General features: G+C 38.9%; 1 protein-coding gene across 1 annotated transcript in view; it reads left to right on the forward strand.

The window, feature by feature from the left end:
• HPSE2 (heparanase 2 (inactive)) overlaps positions 1-21,478 on the forward strand; it is a gene marked incomplete at both ends in the record, with an annotated part of 178,476 nt that overhangs the window by 155,627 nt on the left and 1,371 nt on the right. Inside the window, 5 exons of the mRNA XM_083364364.1 lie at positions 6,564-6,657; positions 10,256-10,362; positions 15,009-15,123; positions 18,780-18,925; positions 21,303-21,449. Of these exons, the coding sequence (XP_083220490.1) occupies positions 6,564-6,657; positions 10,256-10,362; positions 15,009-15,123; positions 18,780-18,925; positions 21,303-21,449 (609 nt within the window). The remainder of the gene's footprint in view (positions 1-6,563; positions 6,658-10,255; positions 10,363-15,008; positions 15,124-18,779; positions 18,926-21,302; positions 21,450-21,478) is intronic.

Here is a 21,478-nt window from a genome sequence, read left to right on the forward strand (position 1 = left end):
CCCCCCAAATTTTGAGAAGATTTTCAGGGGTTCAAAAGTTGTCTTATACGCCGGAAAATACGGTATGTGTATGTGTGTGTGCCTTTAAATCTCTGTGGAGTCCCAGCAACTGCACATCACTGCAGTTTTCTCCACAAGATTTCCAGAAGTGGTTTTCCGTTATCTTTTTTCCTGGAATGAGAGGGAATAATTGGCCCAAAGTCACCCAGCTTGTTTTTTTGCCTCAGGAGGAACTAGAACTCACTCTACCAGTTTCTAATCTGATCACTTTAAACACTATAGCAAACTGCCTCTCTTTGTTGTATGGTGCCCAGAAACTGACAAAATACTCAAGACAGATTTTGACCAAAGTAGAATAATGTGGAATTATAAGTAGCCCTTGACTTACAGCAGTTCATTTAGTCACCATTCAAAGTTACATTGGCACTGAAAAAAGTGACTTATCATTTTTCACACTTAGACCTTTGTAGCCTCCCCATGATAATGTGAGCAAAATTTGGATGCTTGGCAACTTTTTCATACTTATGACCATTGCTGAGTCCCAAGGTCATGTGATCACCTTCTGCAACCTTTTGACAAGCAAAATCAATGGGGAAGCCAGATTCACTAAACAACCATGTTACAAATGTATTAAATGCAATGATTCACTTAAGTGTGACAAGAAAGGTTGTAAAGTAGGACAAAACTCATTTAACAAATATCTCACTTAAGAACAAAAATTTTGGGCTCAATTGTAGTCATAAGTCGAGGATTATCTGTACTATTTCATATAATTTGAAAACTGTACTTTTGTTAATATAGCTTTTTTTTGAGCCAATCATATCATTGGCTCATATTCAGTTTGCAATTGGTTACTATGCCACAGATCTTTTTCTTAAATAGAATTACCAAGCAGCTTTCCCATAGCCTATACTGGTACCTCTGTTATACAGGTATAATTTTGCTTCTTTTAGCTTATTTTTCTGAGGTACCAAACTTGTTTTGAATTTTTGTCTTCTATTAGCTATCTAATTTTGTTATGTCTGAAAATTTGAGAAATGTTCTTTCGATCTCTTCATACACATCATTAATGAAAATAATGAAGAGAAGAGGATTAAGAACTAAATCTTGTGGTACCTCATCATCTATCTTGAATTAGATGAGGGACCACTGATGAGCACAGTTTGAGAATGATTGTCAAGCCACTTTATTGTGATGCTATCCATAACACTGTTAATTAGCTGATTACTTAGTACATTTTCAATAATCTTCCCAATTCTTTGCTGAAAACTAGATATCTTATGTCTACAGCAGTGGAGTCAAACTGGCAGCCTGCGGGCCAGATGCATCACATGCAGGCCAGGCCCACTCCGGTTCCGCAAAGGCAAAAAAAGTTGCAATATGTCATGTGACACGATTCATTTTAACACCTGTGGAATACAGTATCTCTGCAATCTACTTGGTCAAAGCATGACATCAGATTAATCTTGCAAGAATTATTCTTTACAAATCTATGCTGATTTCTGGTGATTACCTCATTGTTTTCAAGGTAGTGTTTATAAACTGTTCTAGAATTTCTCCAAGAAATTGGTCAGTGTTAGACTGACCAATCTATAATTCCCTGGATCCTTCTTTTTATCCTTTGCACTGAAGTTGTCTAGCACTTGTCTAGTTCTCAAGTTCTCTTCAAAAAGAATATACAAATACCTGGCCAGACTGTTGTGGAATGCAACTCTCTCAGAGTAAATAGTCATTCCCTGACCATATTTCTATCAATTTCGTATTTTAATCCTGACTCTTCATTCTACTCCTGGTGGAGCATATACTTTCTTGTTAAAGAAAATTGTATTCAGATATAATTAACTTATTCTCTCTTCCTGTTAGCTTGGTTTTAGCAAACTAATCTGACTAATAAGGACAGCTTGTTTTAATGCAGGTTATTGTTTCAAATGCAAAGGCATTCAAACTTCACCTGTATTCAGAAGCAAAAGTATTTTCTTAAATGGTACAATATGCATATCCCTTGGCTAAAACCAACATCAGCACATTTTCCATTTCAAAAACCCCGTGTCTTTATATGTGTAGTTATATATATTTAATTAATTAAACGCACTAGAAATAGTACCCTAGAAATCATTGGCATTCTTTAGTATCGAGAGACTATGGTATTGTGCTCAGGAAAGAGGTCCTAAAGCAGCATCTGGTGTGGCTAAAAAGGCCAATTCGAGAGTGACAGTCCCTTCCACACTGAGGGCAGATACAATCTGTCCCCTGTCCAGCCCCCAGATTTTGCTGGTTCCAGGACTGCCTCTTTGCCTCAGCCTGCCGTAGAAGTGTCTCTTTGAATTGGAGAAGGCCATGCTGCGTCTTTAGCCTCCAAGCCGAACGATCAAGGTTTCCCAGCTGTTAATGTCCATTCCCAAGGCCTTTAGATCCCTCTTGCAGATATCCTTATATCGCAACTCTGGTCTCCCTCTGGGGCACTTTCCCTGCACTAGTTCTCCATACAAGAGATCTTTTGGAATCCAACCATCAGCCATTCTCATGACATGCCCAAGCCAGCATAGACATCGCTGTTTCAATAGCGTATACATGCTAGAAATTCCAGCACATTCCAGGACTGCGCTATTTTGAACTTTGTCATGCCAGGTGATGCCAAGAATACGTCGGAGACAGCGCATATGAAAGGTGTTTAACTTTCTCTCCTGCCGTGCATAAAGGGTCCAAGACTCACCGCAGTACAAGAGTATGCTTAGGATGCAGGCTCTATAGACCTGGATTTTTAATAAGAAAAAATCTTATTAAAAGATTTAATAAGATTTAATAAGAAGCTGACTTATTAAGCCATACTCTTTGTAAGTCTGGAAAATGTGGTGGCCGCTTTGCCAATACGTTTATTCAGCTCAGTATCTAAAGAGAGAGTGTTGGAGATGGTTGAGCCGAGGTACACACAGTCATGGACGACCTCCAGTTCTTGTGCAAAGATTGTAATACAGGGAGGTGAATCCACGTCCTGACCCATGACCTGTGTTTTTTTCAGGCTGATTGTTAGTCCAAAGTCTTGGCAGGCCTTGCTAAAACAATCCATAAGTTGTTGAAGGTCTTCTGCAGAGTGACCAGTAACGGCAGCATGTCAGCGAAGAGGAAATCCTGTAGGCATTTCAGCTGTACTTTAGACTTTGCTCTCAATCTAGAGAGATTAAAGAGTTTTCCATCTAGAAAATAAATGGATTACTCTGTGTTAACTAATTCTAAAATATGCTTCTGTATCAAAGGCATCTGTACTATGTGGCAAGGCAAAGTAGAAATTTAGAGTACTGTCATGAGCAGCAAACATATCTGTCAAGAGAGGCAGACATATCTGATCTACTGTTGTTTGCGCCCAATTGGCTTGGATGAGAGTTGTACAAAAGCACTGAATTCATTACCTCCTATTCTCTCAAGGCTTCTGTGGAAAGTTTCAGTTTCTATCTCAGGGATAATAAAATCTTGTTAGACTTAGCAGTGTGTCTCTGAGCATACTGAGAATAGTAATATAATACCTAGTTTAGCAATACAGAACAATAGGCTTAATTGCTAAAGTCTTCAGAGAAGATAAACAGAATAGATTCGGAAGGGGCTGATCAAGAAATCAGGCATAAATTTCCTTACCTCTCCTGGGTTGCTAGACAATATGTCTGTGGAGCAGCTACTGTAATTAGGTCTATCTACATCCTGGATGACATCCTCCCACTCCCCACTCTGGTTTGTTCCTTATTAGGTTCTCCACCCATTACTATCTGACAATTAGATATTGGCGTGCCTGATAATATGTTCCAGAGCTCTCATTTGTCAATGCTGCATATCTCCTTGTAGTTTAAGAGAATAGATCTGGTTGACAAACCAATGCTAGATTTATGCATAGTTATATTTAGAATGTGCTGCTGTGAGACAGCTAACATAGTTATTAAAAAATGGATCTATTATGAACTATAAGTGCCCACTCAAATTTTACTTGAAACCAAGTTTATTGAGGTCAAGCTTTGTTTAATTAACTTGCTACATTAATTTAACCTATGTGTCTCTTGCTCTTTCTGCTAAGCATTACTAGATTGCAATGTAATGTGAGTGTTTTGAGAAGATAGGAAAATCCCTCTATTAGTAGTGTTGTAATTCTATGACTTTTATAAACCAAGTAATAAAATATAATTAAAATATTTCAATAAAGAAGAACTAAAAGAATTAAAATAACAACTTTGAAGCATTCAGACATTGGCTTACATTCTTGAAATCACAGCTATTGTATTTATTTGACAGGATCTTTTCTAAGCTGACTAAATTTGACTAAGCCTGAACCTAACCCATTAATAATAAAATAAGTATTTCCCTGCCTTTCTTGCATTTATGGCTAGCATTAATGAAGATAAATTTGTACTATATTTAAAATAATAGAAAATCTTCCATGCCAATTGTTCTCAGAAAGACTTCTTGTTTTTCTTCCATGTTAATTAAAGCGAAAATTTGGTAAGGATAACAGCCCCCTGGGAGTTATGCCAAAGTTTAAATATCTTTATTTACAATTTCCTAATTTGAAGCCTCATAAGAACTATATTCATTGATTATACCGTAGATCTAATTTCTACCCTATTTATCCCATCAGTTTCCATATTGCTACCAGGTTAAGTATGTACATAGTATTTATTTAATTCAGCTTGTATACTGCTCCAGTTATTTCAGAGTCTAAATAGTGTGTATACTGTTACATAAACAAAGATAAAAAATATACACAACAACATCACATAACAGTTCCCCATAAAGGAACAAGGCAAGAGCTATATAAATAAAAGAAGAATAAACAAGATGTATAAGATATCTATTCCCAAGCCCTGTTGGAAAAAACAGTCGTTAATAGCCTGGAGGGAGCTCTTTCTATCTGATATTATATTAAAGTGACAACCAGGATTTTAATTTTACCTACTAGCAAAGTGGTAACCACTGCAGCTCAGAAAACATGGACAAATTGAGATGCATCCATAACTATTCAAGCTGCTGCATTCTGGACCAGCTTTGATTTTTGAGTGCTCTTCAAGAGTAGCCCCATACTGAATATATTGCAATACTCCAACCAAAAGTGACCAAGCCATGAATGACTACGACCAGGCTGTCTCATTCCAAGAAAGGTACTATATGGAGTTGCGCAAAGGCCCTTCTTACCACAGTTTCCCTTTCCTCTTTAAGCAGGAACTGAGAATCAAGAGAAGCCCTGGATTATGAACCAATGTGGAATGGAGTAAACCTATGCAAAATTATTTACTGAATTTCCATAGAACATTTTGGGTGGTTTCCTTATACATAGCCATTTCATTCTTCTAGGATTGATTTTTTAAGCTTGTGTGTCCCCATCCAGATACCCATCCAGATATTGTATTCCTTTATATCTGAATATACTACATATAACTTCATCATTTTAATTTATTAATATTGCATTTTTACTGTTGACTCCTTCATATTAGATACAGACAATCCATCAATATATTCCACTGCAGGTAGGCACTTTCTAGCTTACACAGGTCTCTGAGATCCAGCTTTATAACAGGATAACTCTCTTTTTACCTGTCTTATATGTACCATCCAATAAATTATTTATTGATAATGAACAAAGGGTAAGATGAAAGGAAAGGAAATAGAAGTTCTAATCAGTTGGTAACTTTTAGGAAGATGATTCCAAAGTACATAACGGAACCAATATCCTCCCAAAGTTATTTCAGCTATGATCCTCAGCTGACATTGTTATTTTACTTGAGATTGTTGCTTCTGTAGTGAATCTAGCTTAAAAATCATGTATGTGATTTTTTTTTGTATTCACAATACAGTGCATATCATTACCTGAGAAGATCATAGTGACTAATTAGTAGGAACTAATTAGTAGGAACTAATTACGATGGCAGTTAACACACCAATACAGGACTTCTAAACCTTTGGTTAGATCATCTTAATTGCTTGCAGTGACCAAACCTAGGACATCTAAGACAAATAGAACATGAAGGAAATAGCTGTCTCCTCTTATTCTCCAACAAATTAATTGCTTCTGGTGTTTAGAACTCTTTTATACTTGGCGTATCAATTTATTTGCAAATCTGAGTAAATTTATCTGTTTGGAAAGTTGACTGAGGTGACTTCCATATTTTGTGATTAATTATTAATATTATTCATTATTGTTTATACTTATCATAGTTCTAGACATTATGTAGAAATGTGTTCCTGGCTTGAGGTCTCTTTCTTCATTAAACTGAATAAAGTTATCTAGGACTTACAAATTACTGCAGATGAAAGTAAAGAGAAGGAAAAATTAGAGTGATTTAAGAAGACTGCTGAAAAATATCACCATGGAGAAACTTCTAGAATGGGGTTTGGGATACAAGGAAAAGCATGTGGCAAAGGCACAGAAGTAAGAAGCAAAGGTCACCAATAGCAGCTGACCTTGGGCAGAACAGAGAGAATATTTGGGGGAAATGTAAATGTGGACAGCAGCGGTCCTTGGTCAAGGTGAGGGAGAGCACATAGTTGCAGCCCCTCTGACTGTTGCCTTCTCATTTTCATTCCAGTTACTACCTTGATGGCCGAGTGGCCAAGGTGACGGACTTCCTGAAAACACGCCTGTTAGACACACTCTCTGACCAGATCAGGAAAATCCAGAAAGTGAGTGAGTGTTACAAAGGTGGGGAGCTTCAAATACTTCAGGGTGCTGAGTCTGGATTTGACAAGTGCTCAGTACCAGACGGGTTTATTTATTTATTTTTTTAATTAAATTTATATACCGCCTTTTCCCGAAGGACTCAGGGCGGTTTACAGGGCATTTAAAACAACCAGTACAAAAGTTAAAAACAAATTAAAAAAAGATTAAATCATCCCTAAAGTTAAAAACCCCAGTTAAAAATTCTCAGCCTGGGCCGGAGAGCTCAAAGAGCCAGGTCTTCAGGTCCCGGCGAAATGTGCGAAGGTCGGGGGCAGTCCTAAGCTCCACGGGCAGCTGGTTCCAGAGGGCAGGCGCACCCACAGAGAAGGCCCTTCCCCTGGATGTTATCCGCCGACAGTCTTTTATCGGCGGCACCCTGAGAAGACCCTCCCTGTGGGAGCGCACTGGACGAAGGGAGCTTGATGCCGGCAGCAGGTGTTCCCTCAGATATCCCGGACCCAAGCCATTCAGGGCTTTATAGGTCATCACCAGCACCTTGAATCTCACCCGGAGGGCAACCGGAAGCCAATGCAGCTCACGGAGTAGAGGTGTTACATGGGAGTATCGGGAAACCCCCATCACAACTCGCGCGGCCACATTCTGCACCAGCTGAAGCCTCCGAGTGGTCCTCAAGGGCAGCCCCATGTAGAGAGCGTTGCAGTAGTCTGGACGGGAGGTCACGAGCACATGAGTGACTGTGCATAGGGCATCCCGGTCCAGATAGGGTCGCAACTGGCGCACCAGGCGAACCTGGGCAAAAGCCCCCCTGGTCTTAGCAAAGGTTTCTACTTTGCTACTTCAAGACCCCGTAACTTCCAGCAAACTCAAGTCCACTGTAATTTCCAGCAAACTTGACAAATAAGATAGACAAAATAACTATAAGAATATTTGGAAGAGATTGTGTGGACAGCTGAAATGTCCTAAACTCTGTCTTTATAGAGATATTGGGAAAGCTGTTATTGACTGAAATAATTGAATTTCCGAACCCTTGTAAGAATACAGAACTCATTGTGCAGGACAGGAAATGGGGGAGGAGATGCTAGTTTTGGAGAACAAGGGTGATGAATATTTCCTTGGGCTAATGTATATCAAGGGAAAAGATACCTATGAACTCACTATGCCTAGCTCTATTTCCTGTAAGGTAATTGACTAGAATGCTTGGTCCATTTTTACAGAATGTTTTGACTTATCAAGAAAACAATAAAAACAGCTTTATTATGGATCATTTTTCTCCTAATTGAAATAGAATTTTTAGCTGCAGTGCCAGACATATCCTAACAGAAGATTTGCTTCATTAAAGAACCCAAAGATACCAGCTTACAGATGCCCTACCTCCTTTAAGTAAGTCTAGTGAATGACAAGACCTGCAGACACTTGTCAGATTTTTATCCAGAGGTAGCAGATAGTAAACTGACATCATCGGACCTTGTGTTCACTTACATGCATTTGTTGCTTGGCACCATCATGTTCTTGACAGGTCTGTGTTGTAAGGTTTGTCTCATGTTAAACGGGCATTCTCACAATGGGATCTCTAGTGCCATGTACATACTTCTATTTCACCACTGAAGTTTCATAGGAAAGAGTTAAGGCCAGTATGAGTTTCTGACAAGGTTCTGGAGCTTGGGGGCTTGGTAACACATGCCCCCAAACATTGATTACTCTCATTGAAGGCACCAATATAGTTAAATTAAGAAATAGCTTTGTAGTTGTTACTAATGCCTGTTTTTTATTGATAACTAGCTTAGAGGCCAAAAGCCTGCTCTGATTTGTAAAGAAACTAGGGTTATATATTAATGTAGATTAGATGTTTGAACACAATTAATCAGACATCCAATCTACATATTAATCTAACAAGCGTCTTGTTTCTTATTAGGCTATATACCCTTACATATATACACAGTAAGGACCTGGTTTTGCTCCCAGTGCATAAACTGTATTATATATGAAAAGACGTGTTTACTGAAACAACATATGTATTTATAAATGTACATAGTAAATTACAAGTAGTCCTCGACTTTTTTAGTGACTGTTCAAAGTTACAGTGCCACTGAAAAAAGTGACTTATGACCATTTTACACACTTATGACCATTGCAACATCTCCATGGTCACATGATCAAAATTCAAACACTTGGTAACTGACTCATATTTATGACGGTTGTAGTGTCCTGGGGTCATGTGATCACCTTTTGTGACTTTCTGATAAGCAAAGTCAATGAGGAAGGTAGATTCACTTAACAACTGTATTACAGCAACTGTAGTGATTCACTTAACTATACTGTGGCAAGAATGGTCGTAAAATGGGGCAAAATTCACTTAACAAATGTCTTGCTTAACATAAATTTTGGGCTTAATTATGGTTGTAAGTTGAGGACTACCTGTATATAAAACTATTCAAAACTAGGCAGTGCTAAGCCGTAGTCAAACTACAAAGTGTACATATGTGTGTATGTGGGGGGGGGGAGAGAATTACCATTGTGGAAATTTTAAAAATACTAACTTCTTAAAACCCGAGAATGTCAATTTGTACTCATTTTAAAAACTGAGAATGAGGTATTATACAAAATAAGTGGGAATAAGAAAAGCTTAATGGTGTTGCCATATGGTATTGCAGCCTACTGTGATATATGTCTTGGAAAGCAAAATTATAAGTTAAAAAAAAATTCTTTCCTTACATAAGGGTCTGATCTGGATAATGGAAATATCTTACGTTGTGTGAGTAATTTTTGTTTTCATAAAGAAATGAGGCTTTGAAGGCACGGACAATTTCATTTTGCAAGAGTGAAGTATTTTATTGATTAGCCTGCTGTCTGCTACTTCATGTGAGACACCACAAACAAACTGAAAGGAATAATTCAAGGATGGTGCGCTTACAACAAAACTAAGAGAACCCTCACAAACAAATAGGAAGTCAGCAAAGAGTTTTATGTTCCAGGAAAGCAAGATCGATGCCCGTAAAAGAAGTAGAAGAAAGTTCTGTTCAGATTAACGAATTTTCCATTCACTTCTTACTTTTGTTTTCCTCATTATTTCAGCCCTGCTAGTCACTGAAAAAAAGGGACGCGGTGGCTCAGTGGGTTAGGACGCTGAGCTTGTCGATCAGAAGGTCGGCAGTTTGGCAGGTCGAATCCTGAGTGCTGCGTAGCAGAGTGAGTGCCTGTTACTCGTCCCAGCTTCTGCCAACCTAGCAGTTCGAAAGCACGTAAAAGTGCAAGTAGAAAAATAGGGACCACTATGGTGGGAAGGTAACAGCACTCTGTGCGCCTTTGGCGTCTAGTCATGCCGGCCACATGACCACGGAGACGTGTCCTCGGACAAGCGCTGGCTCTTCGGCTTTGAAACGGAGATGAGCACCGGCCCCTAGAGTTGGAAACGACTAGCACGCATGTGCGGGGGAACCTTTACCTTTACCTTTACCTAGTCACTGAAAAATCAGTATTATTTATGCTAGCCTGTGATAACACATGTTTTACAGTTACCAGCTATAGACAATTGTTGAATAGCAGGGCTATTCTTATGTTCTTACCGCCACCTTTGCTTTCCCCTTCTTTTTTTGGCAACAGGTGGTCAATGCACACATGCCTGGAAAAAGGATTTGGTTAGAGGGTATCGGGTCTGCTTCTGAAGGAGGCATCACTAACCTCTCAGATTCCTATGCTGCCAGCTTCCTGTAAGTTAATCTAAGGATGGAAGTAGTGATATGTTTATGAGAAAACCAGTAAGTGCACAAAATGATTAATCGGCTTCTTTATTTTCTATAAGACACACTAATCTCAACTCTAAAATCAAGGATACTGTACATCATTGGATTATTAGACTTTATTTATTCATTTTTCTTTTTCAATGGGAGAAGACATGTAAAGGTAAATAACATATAAATAAAAGTGGAGAAGCTACTGCTATAAGGTAGCAATAGCTAGGTATCCTTAAAGTAGTAGCTTCACTTCTATTTATATATAAGCTGGACGTATTGTAAGCTGATTAGAAATGGAACTTTTAATTAGCTGTAATGCTTTATCATACCACTGTCCAACTAACAGACCTAGGGCCACAGGAGAATTTTTACAAGAATTATGTGCCTCAATCTGTTGTGATGGCTGTTCAAGAGAAGGGAAGGGAGAGACAAAGGGAAGGGAAGCAAAAGTAAAAAATTGTATTAGCAAAAGACTTTTTGGTTCTGTCCTCACCTATTGTTTGTTAAGCTTTACTTGTTATTGACAAATTTCTTAGAGATTAAAAGATTTTATTTATTTTCTGCCTTTATTGTTTTTACAAATAACTCAAGGCAATGAACATATCCACCACATCTTCCTCTTCCTATTTTCCCCACAACAACAGTACTATGAGGTGAGTTGGGCTGAGGGAGAATAACTGGCCTTAAATCACCCAACAGGCTTTCATGGTTAAGGTGGGACTTGAACTTAAAATCTCCCACTTTCTAGCCTGGTGCCTTAACCACTAGACCAAACTGGCTCTAAAAGATTTTGAAAGATCGAAAGATTTGTCCATCAACATAATTCCTTTTCGTTTCAACTTTATTTTCTTACTTCTTATATGGAAATAAGAATGAAGAAATACCATGACACTTTGCTTAAAAAAAGGATATGACTCCACAGGTAACAGTAGATAATAAGTAGCATCTGTTGAATTTTCAGATGACAGAAAGGTGACTGATTAAGATAACTTAAAGAATGGAAAAGAATAGTATGCCTCCCAGAACTCTTTAACACATTATTATAGAAGATTTACTTATTATACCCATCTTTCTTTTTCAGCAGCTTGTGCACAGTGCTAATTAGTTCAAGTTCCCCTTTCCCCTTCCTTTATCTTCCATTTGTCTTTGCTTTAAGTTAATGATTTTTACTTCATTTTTATGTTATGAAAATATAAAGATTTCATATTTTAGCACAACTCCCTTGGAAGCTCTGTTTGATCATTTTGTAGTAGGTGTCATTAAAATCCATTTTTAAAATTAGTATTTTTCCTCTTGCTTTGTGGGAAAGTGATGTCATAGGTTATAGGTCATCCAGGTGGTGGTGGAAAGAACAATCCTGGCAACTTTTCAACTCATTTATAAAAATAAAACAAGGAAATCACATGGGAAAGTTCAAGTTATTAAGTTCATAGAAGGTGCTCCATGGAGATCCACATGGTCAAACTAGGTTAATCAACAGAAATTAGTATAGGGGTTCACTTTCTTAAAAAAAGAGTTTGTTTATATTACACTGACAGCAGGAGATCAACATGTTTTGTCTGACTTAGCATTCCAAGCTAAAAATTGTGCTAGGCAACTTCCCTTCCACGGTTCTTCCTCTTCCCACTGGAGATAAAAATCTCTGCCCAAAAGAAAATGAGATAGCCTCAAGCTTTTCCTGGAAAAAAAAGCAGATGGAAATAAAGTAAGCTTAATGGTTGAAGACTGCTGATAAGATTCCTTAAACATTTACTATTTGATTACAAATTGTGTTTTAGATTATTCCATGAGAATTTATATATTTGCACAAATGTGAAAACAAATCACTACACATTTATTTATTTCAAGTACATATTTAACTTTTATTGTGGTTTTAGAGAATGTGATAGGCTATGGTATTAAAGTTGAAGGAAAGTACTAAACTTGCAAAGGAGTATTAGAGAGGAGATGAAGAGTTGAAAAATGAGAAAAGGATTTTAACTCTGGAAGAATTCAAGGATATTTAACAGCAATGTTCTCAGAACTTTCTCTTAAGATTATCAGTTACTGCAACTAGTCTTCAACTTACGACCACAATTAGGACCAGAACTACCATCACTAAGCAAAGTGGTCATTAAAAGAGTTACACCTGATTTTAGAACATTTTTGCCACAGATTTTTAGTAAATCCACTTTCCCCATTGATTTTGCTTGTCAGAAGTACCCTGGGATAGCAAGCAATGATCACATGATGTCAGGATGTTGCAACCCTCATAAATATATGCTATTTGCCAAGCACCTGAATTTTAAACACCTGATCACAGGAACACTGTGATGGTTGTAAATGTAAGGACTCATTTTAAGTCACTTTTTAATAGCACAGTAACTTTGAACTGTTGTTAATAAATAGTCATAAGTCAAGGGCTACCTGTATAAGCATCAGGCTGTTTTAGATATGGATTTAAAATTGACAGAATAGAAGAGTGATATTGACAAAGAAGTTATACAGGACTTAAAAGTGAAACCAGCTGATATTTTAATTTCTAAAATGGACACACAAATAATAAATCAGAAGAGTGAGTTGGATGTATAGATTTCAACTATAGAAGAATGATTTGGGCAACTTTCTTATTTTGGACATTAAGAGAGCTGTGTTATACTTATGAAGCTATTCCTAAGAAAAGATAAAAAGAAAGTAGAAAAGAAATCATTGTTCCAATAGAATAGGGGTGTCAAACTCAATTTCACTGAGGGCCGCATCAGCATTGCGGTTGCCCTCAGGGGGCCGGGTGGGTATGGCCAGGGTGGGCGTGGCCTACTGGGTGGGCGTGGCTAGAGTGCATAAGGCCTACTGGGTGGGCATGGCCAGCTCTACATCGTTGGCATCAAGGGTGCCTATGGGGGCCTGGGCAGGAGTGGGACAGATCTGAGGGTCTCTGGCAGAAGGAGGGTCTCTGAGCCAGGGCCAAGGCAGTGGGGGCCGTTCCCTCACTGTTTCCAGGATGGCTTCATGGGCCGCATGAAAGCACTTCGCGGGCCGGATCTGGCCCCCGGGCCTTGTGTTTGACGTCTGCAATAGATGGTATTGTTCAAGGATCCAGAGAGTATTAACCCTGTCAGATCAAATCAGATAGGAAGAGATTATAGGGGAAGGTGTCCTTCAGTAACTAGGTCTGTGCCATACAGAGCTTCATAAGTAATAAGCAGAATCACAGAAACAAACTGGCAATCAGTTTGGTTCATGAAGCACAGCTGTTACATAGGCACGCCAAGGCCTGCTCATCACTGCCCAAACCGCTGTGTTCTGGATCAGTTTGAAGCTTCTGCGTAGTCTTCAAGGACATGCTGTAGTAGTCAAGCTGTGAAGTGATCAGGGTATAAATGACTGTTTGAAGGACCTCCCAATTTTGGAGAGGGCACACAATTGGTGTAGCAGATGAAGCTGTACAGAGAGGCCTTGCTAGCCATAGCTGCTACCTGCTCATTGAGCAGATATTAAAATTGTTCATAACTTCAAATCCTCATCGATGCACTGTTGTGGTGGGGGACTCATCTCACCACACTTATCAGGACTGCACATTCCTCCTGAATATCTCATTATAATTAAGGGAGAATCATCTCTCTCTCTTTCTTGTCTAATGGTGCTTTATATCTCAACAATAGAAATTCAATTTCCCCCAATATTTCACTTCTTATAATTATTCCATGGACAATTTATGCAAGTTCTCCTGGGATATTTTCATATAAATCTCCAACTTTTCCCTGAAGAATCTTGGTAATATCATATCCACCTTCACGCAGGAGAGCTGCCAAGACACACTTTCAATCAACCGGCTGTCTAAGTTCAAAAGGATTTAAGTTTTATTCATAATAGACAATAATAGAGTGACTTGGGCAGGGGGAGAGGGAAAGCAGACCTGCTAGCACATCATCATCATCATCATCATCATCATATTGTTGTTGTTGTTGTTGTTGTTGTTGTTATTATTATTATTATTATTATTATTATTATTATTATTTTGTTTGTGTGTGTGTATGTGTGTACACGAGAGTAAATTTGTTGTTTTGGTTTATTCAAAATCGCACATGCTAATATACAAAGTTATCTAATGTACACAGACAATATAGGGCATTTTGTCCATTGTCCTTGTTGGAGGACAACAAAAATCTGTAGAAATATCTTTGACTTTTAGTGCTGAGGTTTTTCCCCCCATCATAATTAGCTGAAAACATACAGCATTGTGAATACTGCACAATAGCAGTATACATTATCTGACAATGCTGGGTTTCAGGTCCAAAAAGCTCCCATAATTTACCTCTGAAATATGTCTTTTTTGGAAAAGATCTTGAGTACCTCTTAATTTGAAGTTAACTCTATTTCTCAGTGAAGTAGCAGATTAAGCGTATCTTACTTGGATGGCAAACGAAGAGAATGCACCAGGGACATCTTCTCCCAAACTAGTGGCCAAATGTTTTGGGATGTAATTCCAGTCATCACAAGTCACTGACCACTATGGTGAACTGTGAGGTACCAATTAGACAAGACAGCTCTGATATATACGGAACTAAGGCACAACTTAGATTGGGGAAATTTGCCTTGCTATTCTTGGTTAAAAGCTAATTGATTGTCTTCTAAATTGCTAGGTGGCTAAACTCTCTTGGGATGCTAGCGAGCCAAGGCATTGATGTGGTAATGAGACATTCATTCTTTGATCATGGGCACCACCATCTTGTGGACCAGAACTTCAACCCATTGCCGGTAGGTGGATGATACAGTGTTCTGTATCTTCTGAACTTGCACTAACATCCCTCTGTTCTTGCTGGTCCTCTGTCCTACATATTATATACACCTCTAAATGTGTAATGTAACACATGGTCTTTCTCATATTTTGCATTCTTGTATATATATACAAACTGTTTCTCCATAATTACCTATTTTGTAGGAGTTACTTCAAAGCAGCATTTTTAATCTACTAACAGAGGTACATAGCATGGTAACCTTATTCACATGCTGTATCTTCATCAACTTCTTTTTGTTATTTCCAGCCAGAATTCTCTCTTCTTTTCACTCTTTATTAGGTATATACTTCAACAGTAATTCCATTCATTTCTCACCTCAGTTTTCTGCTTGTTCCTTTCTTGTTTGCTCTATATTATCTCTGCTGAATCAGTCTGAGTTTCTCTCTTTTCATGTTGCCAGTCAGTAAATCAGAGGATTTGTTCATGACTTTTGTACTCTTGACCTGCTCCTCAAATTCTTGGCTTTCACAGACAGACAGACACTCACACACAGATATACTGTGTGTGTGTATATATATTTAAAAAGATTTTGCACACACAGCTGAAAATCTACTGCTCTTTGTGGCCTGTTTGAACTCGGCTTGAAAATACATTTTTCCAGATTCGTTGCTTTCAGTACTAATAGGAGACATTAGTTAATGTCAAGTACAACATGTTGAAAGCAGATGGGGCAGGGTTACCTCTGGAGCTATAACTTTGTCCACTGTGAGTGCCTCAATGGGACCCTTGTGGGTTGCAGAAGACCAAGAGAATCAGGGCATTTCTTACGGGAGGGGCATTTAAACCAATACAGGGAGGAAGGAGGGGCAAAAGGGGAGTTATAGCTCCTGAAAACATACCATAAAAACAACCAAACCCAAGGCAGCTAGGTCCTTAGGGAAAGAGCAAAGTGGCAGGAAAATGGAGCTGAACAAAGTTTAAATTTATAGGAATGAAGGTGAAAGAAGTTCACAATTTCACACAGCAGGGTAGTTCCTTGCCGTTTAATGCAAACCCTCTTATTTGCAGTTCTTCAAAAGGACAGAAGTATTCACTGTTGAAAGTGCACAGGGTTTTAATAAGAAAAACATATGTTAATCTTAAAATAGCAGGTTTTCTTTTCTTCAATTTCAGTCTAGTAAATTTCACACCTTGTAAGTGAAACTTAGCAGCATCAAAAAGCTCTGAATCTCCATGGCCAGAAATGTACAGGCCTGGTAACATCTGAGACACACTGTTTGCAAGACCCTGGAGTGCAGCATGCAGATTTGGGAAGCAGAAGAGCAGCCACAAAAGCCAAATTATCCTATAATGAAGAGGAAATTTTGTGCAATTAGATTTTAGGAGAGCATCAGTTGCTGAAATTTTCTCCTAGCTAAAAATTTGTTGATTCGGGCTTCTTATGCCTCACATCTCGATAAAAATGTTTACAAGATATCACTTAAATAACTTACATAATTCTATAGTAGAAAAAGACAAGGACATGCGTGGTCTGTAGTTGTTATGAAACAGAAAGTTTGGAAAAATGATACTTCTTGAATGTTTCTTTTTTCATAAAGTTACGGTTCAGTTTTTAAAAAAAAAAACCCACTGCTTTATAAATAGACTGATAAAAAGAGGAAAGGGGATAGGGAGTAGGGATGGAAGAAAATATGGTACAGATAATTATCAGGCTACTGAGAGACAGAGACAGAAGACAGGCAGAGACACAAGAAATGGATCTGCTGTTAACTGAGCATCAATATGTAAATACTTTTCTTCGAAGCATTTATACCAAAAAGGCAGTTTGGGGGCCTCAGAAAAATCAAAATCCTATGCAGAGCTTCCTCTAGGATTTCAAACATTCTAAATTAAGCATACAGTGCTAAGAAAAAAGCTCATATTATGCATGCATCTTCTTTTGAGTAAAACTCACTCAGTGCTAATATCTTTCTTCCTATCCAAAACAGGTGATTTTTTGGGTGGAGGCAAAAATGGCATCGCTCAGCTGCAGCAGACTCTGAAGCTGGGCTGGGATGTGGTGCCCGTTCTTTTCCCGTGGGAGCTATCAGGGAGATGAAAGTGGCTGTTTGGGGCTGTGCATGACTGCTGGGATGTGAAATTGAATCCTCCCACTAACTCATTGACAAAGACTTGCTATCTTTCCTTTGTGCAAACCCTCCAATGCTGAGAGAAGCCGTGACATCAATCAATGCCTTGGCCTGGCTACCCATCAGCTGGCGACAAGCTTTGGCTGGGTGCCTTGCAAGAGCTCAATTGCTCTCCTTTCCATGCCATGGCAGATCTAGCCCTAACTCCAGAGATTCTCTGCTGAAGGAAGGACAATTGAGCTGTTGTGGCACCCATGAAAACAGTTCTGACGTCTAGGCTAATTCAGTTTGCCAAAGTGAATGTCTTCCAACTGTTTTGGAATATCATTCATATATGTATATGTATATATGAGTATTCAATTCACCATGTACTGCCATTGACTTTATTAGATGATAATTTACCTTACTATTACTTGAAATAATTCTCAGTTGGAGCAAATTAAAGATTTATCCAAAATCCTATTGCTTATCACAGGCCAACTGAGATTACAGACATTAAAACAACATGTAAGAAAACTTCCATATGATAATAGTGTATCTTGAGATGCTTCCAAATTTTTCAGACTCAGTAGCTGCTGTAGAGGATATTCTGAATGTGAGACTTCACAAAAAAAATAGCTAAGAAAGAATTTCTTATCCCCAGATTTTCATAAACTTTTCTCTAAGACTATGACAGCTCTAAGTTGTACTGTAAAATATTGTGGTAAAGGAGCACCAAATTGTGTTTACACCTTAGCTAAGAATAAATACTCTGTCTGCTTTGCACATGAGTCCTAAGGGTATATTGTTCTCATATTTGTGGTAAATGGCACCCTTATTGTTGTGCTGCATCTCATTTGACAAACGCATGTGCATTTGTCACTGGAAGGAACAGAACATGAAGTGACGAGAACAGAACCACAAGTGGCATTTTATGTTCTGGTTTTTACAACAATAACTCTCAGAGAATTGGGAGTGGAAGGTCTATTATACTGCAATTATTTGTCAGGTTACAAGCAGCATTTCTTCACCATGTGGTTAGGGCACAATTTTAGAGCTCAGATCTGGTTGCAAAGGTCTACAGGGCCCCTGGGAATGTATCCTGTAAGTCTCTGCTTGGAGACAGCCGTGTCTACTTAGTAGGATTGTATAAAAGGTCATCTAATTTACTTTCCCCCCCCCCAATACCTCCTTTTCTAAACACACCTATATAAGAAACCCCCGAGGTCATGTCAGAAACTTTCAATGCAAAAGGATACTTAAATTCTATAGCAGTATGTTCAGTATTGGATAGAGCTCAAATGTTTCGGACAGTTATTCTGAAAGGAAGAATTTGTACAAGTACTGTTTTTCAACAGAAGAAAAACACACATTTCACCTTCTCCCATATGTGTAGCTATTAAAAGCAGAAAAATTCTGTCTTATATTTTCTGAACATAGAGAAGCATAATTCTTTATGCTTAGTGTTACTCTTGTATTGTAGCAAACTAGAATATGCTTCATAATCCTTTATACCGCCTCTCCATAAACTCTGTCCTAGGAATAATCAATCTGGCTTTTTTGACAGGACTATTGGCTCTCACTGCTATACAAGCAACTTGTTGGACCCAGAGTACTTGCTGTTCATGTAGCTGGACTGCAGAGAAAACCTCGCCCTGGCAGGGTGATTCGTGATAAGTTACGCATCTATGCTCATTGCACCAGTTACTACAAGTGAGTTATCTCAGAGCAGGTGCAACTACTGAAATAAAAAATGGAGATTGGGCACTGAAGACCGACAGATCCAAGTGGGATTAATCAGAGTGAGCTACTCCCATAAGAAGAAAATGTCATCTAATTCAGATGAATCTTTGTGTTCCAGGCTCCCAGATCTATGTGTCATTATACCTGCTAAAGAATGAGATTTATTATTTGAACAGTAGAGCACTAGGGGAAAATCTTATATAAATACAAGCATAGATTTTGTCTTCTCTTTTTTCCCCCTCTCTGTGCACATCTTGGCAACGTGGCTTTCTCAGATTGTGGAGAGAGGAGGAAATAGGGAATTGGTGTTGATAGGGAAGCTCACCTATCTCTGGGACTGTGGTGGGAGCCTTTGTGGATGACATCAAGGGAGTACAGTTCCCCAAAGGCCCCATGGTTTGGTTTCAGCTCCTTCTCTCCCCCCACCTCCACTTCCCATTTGGGGCACCTAACCTAGCTAGAATTTCTACGATAAGCCTTCAAAGCATCTTAGGAGTGTAGGATCTGGGACTTTCCTAAAGACACAGCTCCCTATTGTTGCTACTTCACATCACCCAGATGCTTTCAGCAAGGCTCCCCCTCCCCCTCCTAGAGGGAGCTTTGGCCAACGACTGACAGGTAACTGGCAACAGAAATAGGGAGAGATGGGAAAGAGAAAGTAGGCACAGACCAGCAGACCCCTAGCTCCTTTTCATGCCCAGGGCAAATACTGTAAATGGGGGCAGAAGCTAACTCTCTCCTCTTTGGGCATATTCTTGCCTAAGTTTACTTCAAAAGCAGGAGTATTGAAAACCTTATAAATGTATAAGGCTTCAGATGCTTTGTATTATCACATCTGTATAAACATCCTATAATAAAATAGTGCTGTTAACTACACCGTCACCACCATCACCTTTCAGGCAAGAGATGTAGATTGAAAGATTGCCAAAGGCCACTAAAAAAAAATCATCTGAGATTTAGGTGAGATTTCACCCAGGGACTCCCAACATGTGTCTTAACAATTCTACTAGCTTTCAAGTATTCCTCCCAAAAGACTTTTTAGCATACGGTATAGCTTTCTTCTGACCTATAAAATATTGCTTTTTAGGCAGCTCTTCTACATGTACCTAATGGCAAATTAAAGCTAAATAGGAGGATTTTACTTAAAATTGTAAGGGCCTAGTCATCACCCTATTGCTGCCTGCAACAAACATTAAAACTTGAAGCCTACTCTAATCATCCATTCATCACAAATAAAGTCACTGCACCTGTCTCACATGCCAGTTTCCTACTCAGTTTAATAGCCACTTGCAAATAAACAATGGTGGAGTTGGAAGGCTGTTTATTTAACTAGACTAGGAAATGCTACATTGACTACACTACACCAATAGGTGCTAACTTTTTCCAAGAGAAAATATTGATGCTTCTACATCTGACATGTCAAGCTCGCGATGTCACATGATGTCACGCAGCCTTTTCGCCATTGCTGGCAATGAGGTGGGCGCAGCTTCGGCATGATGCATCTGATTCTGGCTCGCTGGCCGGCAGTTTGACAACCCTGTTCTACATCTACATTATAGTGCTCTTCTCCCATGTAACCCAAACAAATTGTGCTATTCAATTTTATGATATTCCCTATGACCCAGGCTAGATCTTGATGCAAAAATGTTATCTTGTCCTAGCTTAGTGGAAATACAGGACCTTAGCTGCTCTGAAAACACCAATCCATAGTGGCTTCATTAAGAGCCTTGGTGGAGCAGTGGGCTAATGCCTCCTTAAGTAACACCAGCTGCCTGCAATTAGTGCAGGTTCGAGTCCCACCAGGCTCAAGGTTGACTCAGCCTTCCATCCTTCCGAGGTAGGTAAAATGAGGACCCAGATTGTTGGGGGAAATAAGCTGACTTTGTAAAAATGCCGCTTGGGGTGTGCGTGAAAGCCCTAATAAGCAGGCATATACATAGAATGAAGGCTATTGCTAAGCCCATTGATTTGTGCTTCTTAGATTGTAAGCTGCCCTGAGTCTTCAGAGAAGGGCGGGATATAAATGGGATTTAAAAAAAAAAGACCATGGAATTATTGTGGAAAATGTTGGGCGTATCCTTTAGCCAAATCTTTCTTTGCAAAGTGATACATAGGAAAATTGATTTGACCGAAGAACATCCTGGACTGAACTGCTGGAAATGCTTCTTGTTGTTAGGCAGTTAAGCTAGATAAAAAGGGCCACAGCCGTCCCAAAATGGGGTTCCTATCACTAGAATTTCATGTTGGGATTGGAAAATAATGGTGAAAACCTTTAAATCTAGAGCTAACACATTGTTATTAAAAAGCATTCAAATGGTTCACCTTCAACCTCTTATCTCTCTCACAGCCATAATTATGTCCGTGGTTCTATCACAATTTACATTATCAACTTACATCGGTCGCGAAAGAAAATAAAGTTGGTGGGGACCCTTCGGGACAAGCTTGTCCATCAGTATATGCTGCAGCCTGATGGTCAGGAAGGACTTTGGTCAAGGTGAGTGCTATTGTCTAGTTCAAGGCTAC

Source organism: Vipera ursinii (assembly GCF_947247035.1).
Source record: "Vipera ursinii genome assembly, chromosome: 5".
NCBI lineage: Eukaryota > Metazoa > Chordata > Lepidosauria > Squamata > Viperidae > Vipera > Vipera ursinii.